Source organism: Salvelinus sp. IW2-2015, linkage group LG23 (assembly GCF_002910315.2).
Source record: "Salvelinus sp. IW2-2015 linkage group LG23, ASM291031v2, whole genome shotgun sequence".
Lineage (NCBI taxonomy): Eukaryota > Metazoa > Chordata > Actinopteri > Salmoniformes > Salmonidae > Salvelinus > Salvelinus sp. IW2-2015.
This window is the reverse complement of record NC_036863.1, coordinates 5,052,982-5,064,833: the sequence shown is the minus strand read 5'-3', so window position 1 is coordinate 5,064,833 and position 11,852 is coordinate 5,052,982. Positions and strand designations below refer to the sequence as shown.

Below are 11,852 nucleotides of genomic sequence, written 5' to 3'. Positions count from 1 at the left end.
ATCTAAGCTTTATGAGAGTGGTACTGTAGCTAGCTTTTATGGAGAGTTGGTACTGTAGCTAGCTTTATGGAGAGTTTGGACTGTATCTAGCTTTATGGAGAGTTGGTACTGTAGCTAGCTTTATGGAGAGTTGGTACTGTAGCTAGCTTTATGGAGAGTTGGACTGTAGCTATGCTTTATGGAGAGTTGGACTGTAGCTAGCTTTATGGAGAGTTGGTACTGTAGCTAGCTTTATGGAGAGTTGGTACTGTAGCTAGCTTTATGGAGAGTTGGGACTGTATCTAGCTTTATGGAGAGTTGGTACTGTAGCTAGCTTTATGGAGTTGGTACTGTAGCGACTTTATGGAGGTGGTACTGTAGCTAGCTTTATGGAGAGTTGGACTGTAGCTAGCTTTATGGAGAGTTGGGACTGTAGCTAGCTTTATGGAGGTTGGTACTGTAGCTAGCTTTATGGAGCAGTGGGACTGTAGCAGCTTTATGGAAGTTGGTACTGTATCTAGCTTATGGAGATTGGTACTGATCTAGCTTTATGGAGAGTTGGTACTGTAGCTAGCTTTATGGAGAGTTGTACTGTATCTGCTTTATGGAGAGTTGACTGTATCTAGCTTTATGGACGAGTTGGGACTGTAGCTAGCTTATGGAGAGTTGGGACTGTACTAGCTTTTATGGAGAGTTTGGACTGTAGCTAGCTTTATGAGAGTTGGTACTGTAGCTAGCTTTATGGAGAGTTGGGGACTGTGATCTAGCTTCTTATGGAGAGTTGGACTGTATCTAGCTTTATGGAGAGTTGGATACTGTAGCTAGCTTTATGGACAGTTGTACTGTATCTAGCTTTATGGACAGTTGGCAACTCGACTGTAGCTAGCTTTATGGAGAGTTGGTACTGTATCTAGCTTTATGGAGAGTTGGGACTGTATCTAGCTTTATGGAGAGTTGGTAACTGTCTTTCAGAGCTGAAGCAGCACTTAAATGCATTGAAACATTATTACATCCACTTAAATGATCTACATGTTCCCCTGTGCAAATGAACTGTGTAAATATCAAATTGACAAGAGCATAGCAGGCCAGTGGTCAATTACCCTTTTCTTTCCAACTGTTTAAGCTTGATGAAAACGATCTCAGTGAAATTAATTCTGTACCTTGTTAATGGACCATAATAGAGCATGTCCCTTTTGTAAATTAATCATGTCTTGTAAGGGTCTTTAGTGTGAGCCCAGAGATTAAAACGTACTTTGAATACATGTGAGAGATGTATTACCGTGGTTGTATGTAACACACCTTGTATCCATGGGTCTGTTTGCATTTTGAATCTCCACAATGTTATTCATTGCTTAGATAACTGTTGTCACACTAACTGTAACAGATTCAGGCTCAACTACATTGCCTGTTGTTGCTGTTGTTGTTATTGTTGTTATTGTTGTTGTTATGCAGCCAATCAATTTCTGTAGTAGCCCTGCCTCAGATGAACCTGACCATAGTATTACTTAACACTCTCAATCAATGGCAATTYATTTGTACTCCCTCGAAACTTAACTTGCAGTGATCCACTTGAAATAAGCATCTCCATTCTGGAAAAGGTTGTACAGATTGAGGTTTGCTATCGATTTATATAAATATACTGTACAGGTGCAGTAGTTTATGAAAACTTTTGCTAGTCTAATAGTATWTGCAGTCTCTTCCCTGTGTTATGATGAGATGGTCGTGGAATTGTGAAATCTTGTACGTCTGGAGATTCCTGTCTGTGAAGTCACTTGGCAGTCCAATGAGCCTTATACCAGTAGAAAGTATTTCAGAAATGTACATTATATCAGCTGTATAGCACACTAAATTGCTTCATATAATCAGTGAACAGGACAGCTTTTCTACGTACTCTCTTCATTATCCAGGATTGGGACTTCTATTGCTCTATTTCCCTGTAAACTTGTTCCGTGTAAGCCTTTGTCAATTTCATCTGTGTCCCTCCTCATCATCATCATTACTGGCCGCTCCTGCTCATTCCAGGCCCGCTCGCCGCCCAGCCGTTATTGTCTCCCTGAGAGGAAACTACACTACCCGGGCAACTCATTCCAACCCATATCCCATTGATCACCATGTGTCTAACTCTAACCCATGCAAGTTGTGCTGCTCTGAAACCATCATCATCATCATCATCATCACTAAAAACAGGCCATCCCATGACCAGTAAACACGGTGGATGGTATGACAAACTTCATCTCCTCCTCTAACCTTCCTTGGCTTTTAAGGAAGTCAGAAATTCAAATGGATTTGTGTCCAAGATGTAACAGGAACAGTAAAAGTTGACCCAAAAGAAAAGTTGACCTCATTTAGATGGATAACTAGCAAATAATCTATTGATCTTGAGAGTCAGCAACCAAAACCATGGCTTAGTTTCCTCAGCTAAAGCTTAGTATTAGCATAGTTGCATGCACAAATCCAGACAAATGCTAGGATGTTTCCAAATAGCATGCCTAAGTGACCTGACTTTTAGTTGTTTTAGGAAAGCTTGTTAGGAACATACTTCATTACCACAGGCCCTTCAGATGTTGGATCTTAATTTGCTCACGCTGTTAAAAGATAACTTTTCTGCAATGCAGGAAATGTAACATTTGTCGTGTATTTGAGGTTTAAAAAGGCTTCTGAAGTTGGATTAGAAATCTCTGACTTGATTTTCCCTCACGAAAAATGTGTCAATCCCAATAAAAATGTCMATTTAATTATAATCCACATAATAATTCACATTTCCTGTTGTGGCAGGATTATTTTCCTGCTGTAGCAACCTGGCTCAAATTAAGGTCCTACATCTGTACCGCTCTTGTGTTTGCACGCAATGATGCTAAGGCTAAGCTGTGAGAGAGTAAAATAAGCCTTTTGGTTGCTGCCTCTCAGGATCAATAGATTATTTTGGGTGGACACTGTGCTACTTCCATTACACTGTATGATTCACTGTTGATAAAGTGAATACACTTCAAATATGGGTGAACTATTGATTTGGACTTTTTAACATTTCACTGGCCATTTCACTGGCCATTTCACTGGCCATCAACTTGGTATATAAACAATGGTGACCCTCCATCCAAAGGTGGGGGCAGAAGGTATCCTAGCGGTTAGAGAGGCAAGCCAGTAACCAGAGGGTTGCCAGTTCAAACCCGGGTCTGACAGAAAACATCTGTCAAGAAATGAGCTGGCAACAGGAGGGTTGCTGGTATAGAATTCTAGATGCCATTTCCTGCTGTCGTGCCCTTGAGCAAGGTACTTAACCGTCCTCAACAACTGTTCCACAGTAGTCACATTTCGGTTGGACCTGGTGTACAAATAAAGTGATCTTAAAAGGACAGTGAGTGATACAAAGTGCTTAGCATTGAACTTGGACACAAATTAATTTCTGAATGGAAGAGCAAGTTTATTGGTTGAGTAGTGCATGTCTAGACGTGTGAACTTGTTGCCGAAGGCTAGAGATTAAACATCATGCCCAGAAATTCACCTTCTGGCGAAGTATGGCATCAATTACCATCTAAATGATCAATGGGCTCTGAGGATTTTGTGTAATGCAATACTAATCTTCATTTTGTAGGTTGKTATTGATTAAGTTGTTACAGTATCCTCAGTTACATATTAACGAGACAGTCTAATCCTATGAACTAAAGACATAAATGTTGCTCAATGTTCAGTAATGTTAGATCTCAGTCATGAGAATTACAACAGAAATAATTTAATTCTCTGAAAATGTATGATAAGGTTTAAACTATTGGGTTCATAGAAATAACAATTTTCAGGCCAGATGACTTGCTTGAATAGACCCTTAACTATTYCCCTTAAACTATTCCTTTGCATGTAAGCTCGTGTGTTCACATTACACTGCCCGCACARCAGCTCTAACGCAAACCATTGGATGGTTGACCCTCCAACCCCCTCCACTTCACTTCACTCCATGCCCTGAAAATCACCACTCAACAGGATGATGGGCTGGTACCCTGGAAACCCAGCCAGTCAACCCTGGGGCTCTGGGATGCAGACAACAAAATGGCTGCCATGTCCAGTATCTCTGTCTAACGTTTCTCTATGTGCCCTGTGTATGCCAGGCATTACCACAGTGCTAACCATGACCACACTCAGCATCAGCGCCCGCCACTCTTTGCCCAAAGTCTCTTACGCCACGGCCATGGACTGGTTCATCGCTGTGTGTTTCGCCTTCGTCTTCTCAGCCCTCATTGAGTTTGCMGCAGTCAACTACTTCTCCACGCTGCAGGCCAACCGGGAGCTCCGCAAGGCGGCCTCCATTAAGGCAACCCAGGAGGCAGCAGAGGCCGGGAGGACCGACGGAGAGTCCTTTTCGGTAATCCACCTCCTCCCTCTCTCCTCGTTTTACACTCCTCCCCCCTTCCCTTTCCTCCCATCTCTGTGTCCCTCTCACCCCCCACTCCTAGTCTGTGACAACAAGAAGATTTGGCGAGAAGAGACAGCCAGTGGCTTCGTGAGCACAGATTATGTGAAAGGAATAGATTAAGGGAATATCCAGGCAGATCATTACAGGCTCACAAGAAGCCTAGAGGGGACAGGCAAGCCCAATGCTTTGTGCTTCTGTGGGAAAGAGACTATTATTAGGTGGCTGCACCAAATATATGAGCTAAATAGTCCAATTGAGAGGAGTTCTATCTCTCCATCTGCACCATTTTGAATTACTATCTATTTAAAATGCAGACAAATCTTAATGACCTGGATAATATGTTGTTGACTCGTTATGACTGGTTGACTGGTTGTTGACTGGATAAGATGTTGTTGACTGGTTATGACAGGTAATTGACTGGAAAAGCAGTAGTTGACTGGTTATGACTGGTTGACTGGTTGATGACTGGATAAGATGTTGTTGACTGGTTGTTGACTGGATAAGATGTTGTTAACTGGTTGTTGACTGGAAAAGCAGTAGTTGACTGGTTATGAACTAGTTTACTGGTTGATGACTGATAAGATTGTGACTGGTGTTGACTGGTAATGTGTTAGGTGTACTGAGAATTGACTTATACTGGACTTGGTTGAGATAGTGTGGTACTGGTGAATAACAGTGTTGACTGATTGACTAGTTGACTGGTGTGATAGACTGGATAAGGACTGTTGTGTTGACTAGAATAAGATGTTGTTGAGACTGTTGTTGACTGGATAAGATTTGTTGACTGGTTGTTGACTGTGTTGTTGACTGGAAAAGCAGTAGTTGACTGGCTATGACTAGTTGACTGGTTGTTGACTTGGAATAAGTGTTGTTGACTGGTTGTTGACTGGTTGTTGACTGTATAAAATATTGTTTAGTGGTTGCTGGTTGCTGACTGGATTAAAATGTTAATTGAGTCTATCAGCTCTTCCTTGCTTAATGTTTATATTATACACTGATGTCAACATGCTAAAATTCCATTGTTCAAATTGGATTAAAGAGAGGACACAAGCCACATTGATAGGATAACCTGTGTATTATAACAATGTCACACCATTAATCCTGCATGTTCAATCTCACCACAAACAAAACAATGGCACCGGTATTGACATTTTATGATCTCTAGATATATTAAGTGCAGCATGCAAAAACATGTAATACGCACTGCATAAGAATCTGCTCTGATTCTGAGAGCAGCAGAGAATTTGAGCCTGCTGTCGTTTCAGAAATAGTGCAGTATTTTAAAGCCACATGCTCCCTGCGTGATTTCTCAACCTCCGTCAGACGCGACACAGAGTTCAGCAGCTGACATTTTCAGCTCCGCAAACCTGGTCTGTGATGGAAGCGCAGTGAAATTATGGCCCCCGTGTCCACCCCACACCAGCACCCCTACCAACCCTCCTCTGGTCCGTGTTACCCACTCCACCCCTACGACCCTCCTAGTCCCTGTTTACCCGGGGCAGTTACGGCACAACCCCGCCCCCCGCCCACCCGATGCTATTATAATTATGAACAAGACCACTAAGATCTAACTGGTCTTATTATATTATGACAGACCGGTTAAGAATTACTGTCTCTACTATAATTATGAACAGGACCCGAGGCTCGCTACATCTATGTATATAATATTGATGACAGAGACCAGCATAGATCGTACTGTCTCTAATTATTAAAAATTGGAACAGGTTCACGGTCTTACTATATTAAGTAACCAAGAACCAGCTACATCTACTGTGGTCAATTTATATTAATGGGAGACCAGCTACATCTAGACTGTCTCTATTATATTAATGACATAACAAGCTTAGATAAACTGTCTCATATTAGTATTAATGACAGAGCCGGCTCATAGCTAACTGGTATCCTATTATTATTATGTGACAAGACCCAGCTAGATCTACTGTCTCTATTATATTATGACAGAACCAGCTAAGATCTACTGGTCTCTATTTATTATGACAGACACTAGATCTCACTGGTCCTATTATATTATGACATAACCAGCTAAAATATACTGTCTTCTTATATTACGATCGAAACTAACCAGCTATGTATTCCATGTCTCATTACTATTCACGGCAGACCAGCTAAGATCTACTCGTACTGTATTATATTAACTAGACAACCCAGCTACATCTTCTGTCTTTTATTATAATGTACGCAAAATCAGAGCAGTTAGATCTAACTGTCTCTAATTATATTTATGACAGCGGAACTAGAATCTACTGTCTCTATTATATTATGGACAAAGACAAGCTAGATCTAGGTCTCAATTATATTATGACAGACCAAGCATAGATCTACTGTCTCAACTTAAATATTATGGGAACCGGCTACAGTCTATTGGTCTCAATTGAATATTATGGGGAGACCGGCTACAATTTACTGTCTCTTTTTATATTGGAATGGGAGACCCAGCTAGATCTTACTGGTCTTCTAGTTATATTATGAACAGAAAAAGCGACATCTACTGTCCTCAATGATATTATGGGAGACCAGACTACATCTACTTGTCTCTAATAATCCTTTGACAGACCAGCTTGATATCTGTCTCAATTATACTTATGTTTGGACGCCAGCGCTAACATCTACTGTCCTCTATTATATGTTATTGTCATAACACAGCTAGAATCAACTGTCTCTATTATCAATTAAGGCAAGACACAGCTAGATTGGTCCTGGTGTATTATAATATGACAGGACCAACTAGATTGACTACACAACATACCCCACTCAATTAGATTTTATGCATGACAAGCTAAGATCTAACTATCTCTGTTAGAAATGTGATAGACAGACAGCTACATCTTCTTGCCTTTATTATCATTACGACAGAGAAGCTAGATCTAGCTGTCTCTATTATAATTATGGGAGAACCAAAACACATCCGTACTCGTCTCTATTATATAATGATCAGACCAGCTAGATCTACTAGTCTCTAATTGAAATATATGACAGACCAAGCTATGATCTACTGTCTCGTTATAATCTAAGTGACAAGATCCCGCTAGAATACTACTGTCTATTATAGTTATGGACAGACCAGCTAAGATCTACTGTCTCTATTGATATTATGAACAACCAGCTAGATGTCTACTGACTCTATTATTTTTATGGAAGCAGACCCCGCAAAAGGATCCTACGTGTCTTTTTATTATATTATGACAGACCAGGCTAGATCTAACTGTCCCATCACATTAATATTATGACAGATCGAGCTAGATCTACTGTCTATTATATATGACAGACCAACTAGAATCTGACTGTCTCTATATAATTATGCACAGACCAGCCTGAGATCTACTGGTCACCTCTATTATTTTAGACAGACCAGCTAGATTCATACTGTCTTGAGGAAGCTCTCTTTACGGGGAGCACTCACTTAGATTGCCGATGGCTGTGTGCTTTGGTGTCGTATGTCCAATGCTGGAACCGACCCAGCACGACCCAATATTTCAATGCTCTTGAGCTGAAAGGGAAGGCAGGGTTTGTTTGGCCAAAGATGTGTTCGCGCGACTACAGTGGCGCCACCATGCACATCCTGCCCGCTAATACGGTGCAGTCGTGCTGTTCCCCGTTTGCAGAAACAAGCATCCCCAAAGAATGTATGTTTTTTCCACCTCCAATTGCTTCACAAAGCGGTTTGGGATGGTGTTTATTGGGGTTTGTTTACTCATACTTCTTCTTCTCCAAACACAGGCGAGTGGAGTTAGAAGCCAAAAAGCTCTATGATTTTGGTCTCACAAGACACCACATGACCTTCGCCCAATTTCCTCCGTCCTCTGGATGCATCCAGATTGGTCATTGGCAAACTGTCAGCAGGCCCTAGGACATGCACTGGCTTAAGCGAGGGGGACCTTGCGTGCGCTGCAAGGATTTTGAATCCGATGACGGCGTAGTTGGTGTTACTAATGTTTTCACTTTGAAGACTGTGGTCCCAGCTCTCTTCAGGTCATTGACCAGGTCCTGCCGAGAGATGTAGTTTTTCTGCGGCCTGATCCCTCACCGTTCATCATGATCATTGATCCCACGAGGTGGAAAATCTATTGCATGTGAGCCTCCAGACCGAGGGTGATCTGAACCGTCACGTTGAACTTCTTCCATGTAATCTATAATTGCGCCACAGTTGTTTCCGCTTCTCACCAGCTGCTTGCCTATTGTCCCTGTAGCCATCCCAGCCTTGTGCAGGTCTACAATTTTTAGTCCCTGATGTCCTTACACAGCTCTCTGGTCGTGGCCATTGTTGGAGAGGTGGAATCTTGGTTTGATGGTGATGTGTACGAGTGTGTCCTTTAACAGGTACAGAGTTCAAACAGGTGCAGTTAATACAGGTAATGAGTGGAGAACAGGAGGGCTTCTTAAAGAAAAACTAACAGGTCTGTGAGAGCCGGAATTCTTACTGTGGTTGGTAGGTGATCAAATGCTTATGTCATGGCAATAAAATGGCAAATTAATTATTTAAAAATCATACAATGCCATGATTTTCTTGGATTTTTTTTTGTTTTAGGATTCCGGTCTCTAACAGGTTGAAGTGTACCGTATGATAAAAAATTACAGACCTCCTACATGCTTTTGGTAAGGAGGTATAACCTGCAAAAATCGGCAAGTGTATCAAATACTTGTTCTACCACTGTGGTTATCTACTGTCTCAAAGTTATATTATGGGAGGACAAGCTACATCTACTGTCCCTATTATAATTGATGGGGAGAGCCAGCTAGATCTACTCTGATCTCAATATATTAATGCAACATCACCAGCTTAGATCACTACCGAGAATCTACTACTTATAGTGTTATTGTGCAGACAAGCGCAAGATTTTCTGTCTGTATTTTAGACCAACTAGATCTACGAAGATCTACAAGACCAGCAAGAACCAACAGATCTAACAATCCTCAGTTATTTTATGACAACCATACCAAGCTAGTTCTACTGTCTCAAATATATTAGTGGCAGACCAGCAGGATCTTACTGTCTCTTTTTATATACGACAGACCAGCTAGAATATACGTCTCCTAATGATATTATGAACAGACCAGCTTGTCACGCCCTGACCTTAGTTTTCCTATGTTTTATGTATTTTATTTTGGTCAGGTCAGGGTGTGACGAGGGTGGGGTATGTTTGTTTGCCCTGTCTAGGGTTTTTTTGTATATCTAGGAGTGGAGTGTGTTAGGTCTAGGTTTTTTTATAGGATGCTAATGGTGGGGCCTGAATCTCGCAGTTCCCAATCGAGAGACAGCGTTGATCATTGTCTCTGATTGGGGGAATCCTAATTTAGGTTGAAGATTTACATTTCGCGTTGGTGCGCAGCATATAAATCGTCTTATGGAAGTTGCACCGATGTAGCACTGTTGTAAATCAGAACTTCCACGTTCGTTTTGTTAAAAATTTTGTTAGTCGTTGTTTATGTGTTCTTCGTTTATTTTAAAGAAGGAATGTACTCCTATACAAATGCGCGCTTCGTCCCCCTCAGTTACCGAACGAAACGTGACACAAGCTAGATCTAATGTCCCTATTATAGTTACTAATACCACACTAGTTACTGGTCTCTATTATATTACTGACAGCCCAGCTTACATCTAACTGTGCTCTTTAATATAATTAATGACACGACCAGATAGAACGTATTGTTCTATTATAAATTATGGCAGACAGCTAGATCTACTTGTTCCTACTATATTAATGACAAGACCAGCTAGATCTTGTCCGATTATGTTCATGACAGACCAGCAGGTTCCTACTGTCTATATTATATTTTGACAGACCAGCTAGATAAACTGTCTTTATTTATAGATTATGGCAGACAGACTAGATCTACTAGTCTCTTTTATATAATATGACGACCAGCTACATCCTACTTTCTCTATATAATAATTACAGGACGCAGGTAGAATCTACTGTGCTCAATTGATATTATGCAGACCAGCTAGGATATACTATCTTCAAATATTATTAGCGACAGACCTAGCTAGATTCTATTGTCCTCCTAAATATGATTTGATGACAGGGCAAGCTCCATCATACAGTCCTTTAGAATATATTAATGACAGACGCAACCCAAGAACAATCGATCTCCAAAATCGCTACAATTATACTATAAACAAAATATACCCGAGCTCATCTACTAATCTGTCTCACAATTTATATTATGACAGACCAGGCTAGATCTACTAGTCACTTCTCATTATGTTATGACAGACAAGCCTACATCTAACTGTCTTATTTGATATTATGGAGACAGACGCAGCTAGAAATCTACTGTCTTATTAATTTATGCAGAGCCAGCTAGATCTTACTGATCTCTTTCAAAAAACAAAAACAGAGGCAGCAAAACCAACGCACTAACGCACCACAGAGAGATCACCCGCCCCCGTCCAATTTTATATTATGGGAGCAGAAGACCAGCGTAGATACTACCTTCTCTACTATAATTGATGACAGAGCACTGCTAGATCTAACTTTCACACCAACCTATCTATAATTTGACAGAACCGAGCTAGATTTAACTGTCTCTACCTAGATTAGTGGGACAGACCAGCTACAGTACTACTGTCTCTATTAACCTACCGCCTTACTGGATGGTGGTAATCCTTGACTAGAACTAGAGTCACACGGAAAACCCTTACTCGATGGCGTAACCCTTACTGAATCGGCGGTAATCCCTTACTGATGGCGGTAACCTAACCCTTACTCGATGGCGGTAACCCTCACCCTTACTCAGAATGGCAGTAACCTAAACCCTCACTGATGGCGGTAAACCCTAACCCCTTAATAATGGCGGGTAACACCTACTAACCCTCACTGATTGGCGGTAACCCTCTACTGATGGCGCGTTAACCCTACTGATGGCGGTAAGCCTCACTGATGGAGGTAACCCTTACTGCTAGGAGGTAACCCTTACTGATAGGAAGGTAAACCCTTACTGATGGAGGTAACCCTTACTGATGGAGGTAACACCTTTACTCGATGGAGGTTAACCCTATTACATGATTGGAGGTAAACCTTACTGCAATGGAGGCTAACCCTCTTACTGATGGAGGTAACGCCTTACTAATGGAGGTAACCTGGTTACTGGGTGGAGGCTACCCCAAAACCTTACTAAATGGAGGTAACCCTTACTGATGGTGGTAACCCTTAACTTGATTGGACGGAACCCTTAACTGAATGGAGGTAACCCTTAACTGATGGAGGTAACCCTTACTGATGGCGTAACCCTTACTGATGGTGGTATATCGCCTTAACTGATTGGTGGATAACCACTGACAGCCTTACTGATGTAGGTAACACACTCACACTGATAGAGGTAACCCTAACCTTACTGGATGGTGTAACCCTTACTGATGGAGGTAACATCCTTCACTGGAGATGGCGGGTAACGCCTATTACTGATGTCGCGGTAACGCCTTACTGATGGAGGGTACACTTACTGA

The 11,852-nt window shown here is 41.4% G+C and overlaps 1 protein-coding gene across 1 annotated transcript in view; it reads left to right on the top strand.

Moving 5' to 3' along the window:
• LOC111950191 (gamma-aminobutyric acid receptor subunit alpha-6-like) overlaps window positions 1-11,852 on the top strand; it is a 23,521-nt gene that overhangs the window by 7,606 nt on the left and 4,063 nt on the right. Inside the window, exon 8 of the mRNA XM_023967598.2 lies at window positions 4,080-4,333. Within this exon, the coding sequence (XP_023823366.1) occupies window positions 4,080-4,333 (254 nt within the window). The remainder of the gene's footprint in view (window positions 1-4,079; window positions 4,334-11,852) is intronic.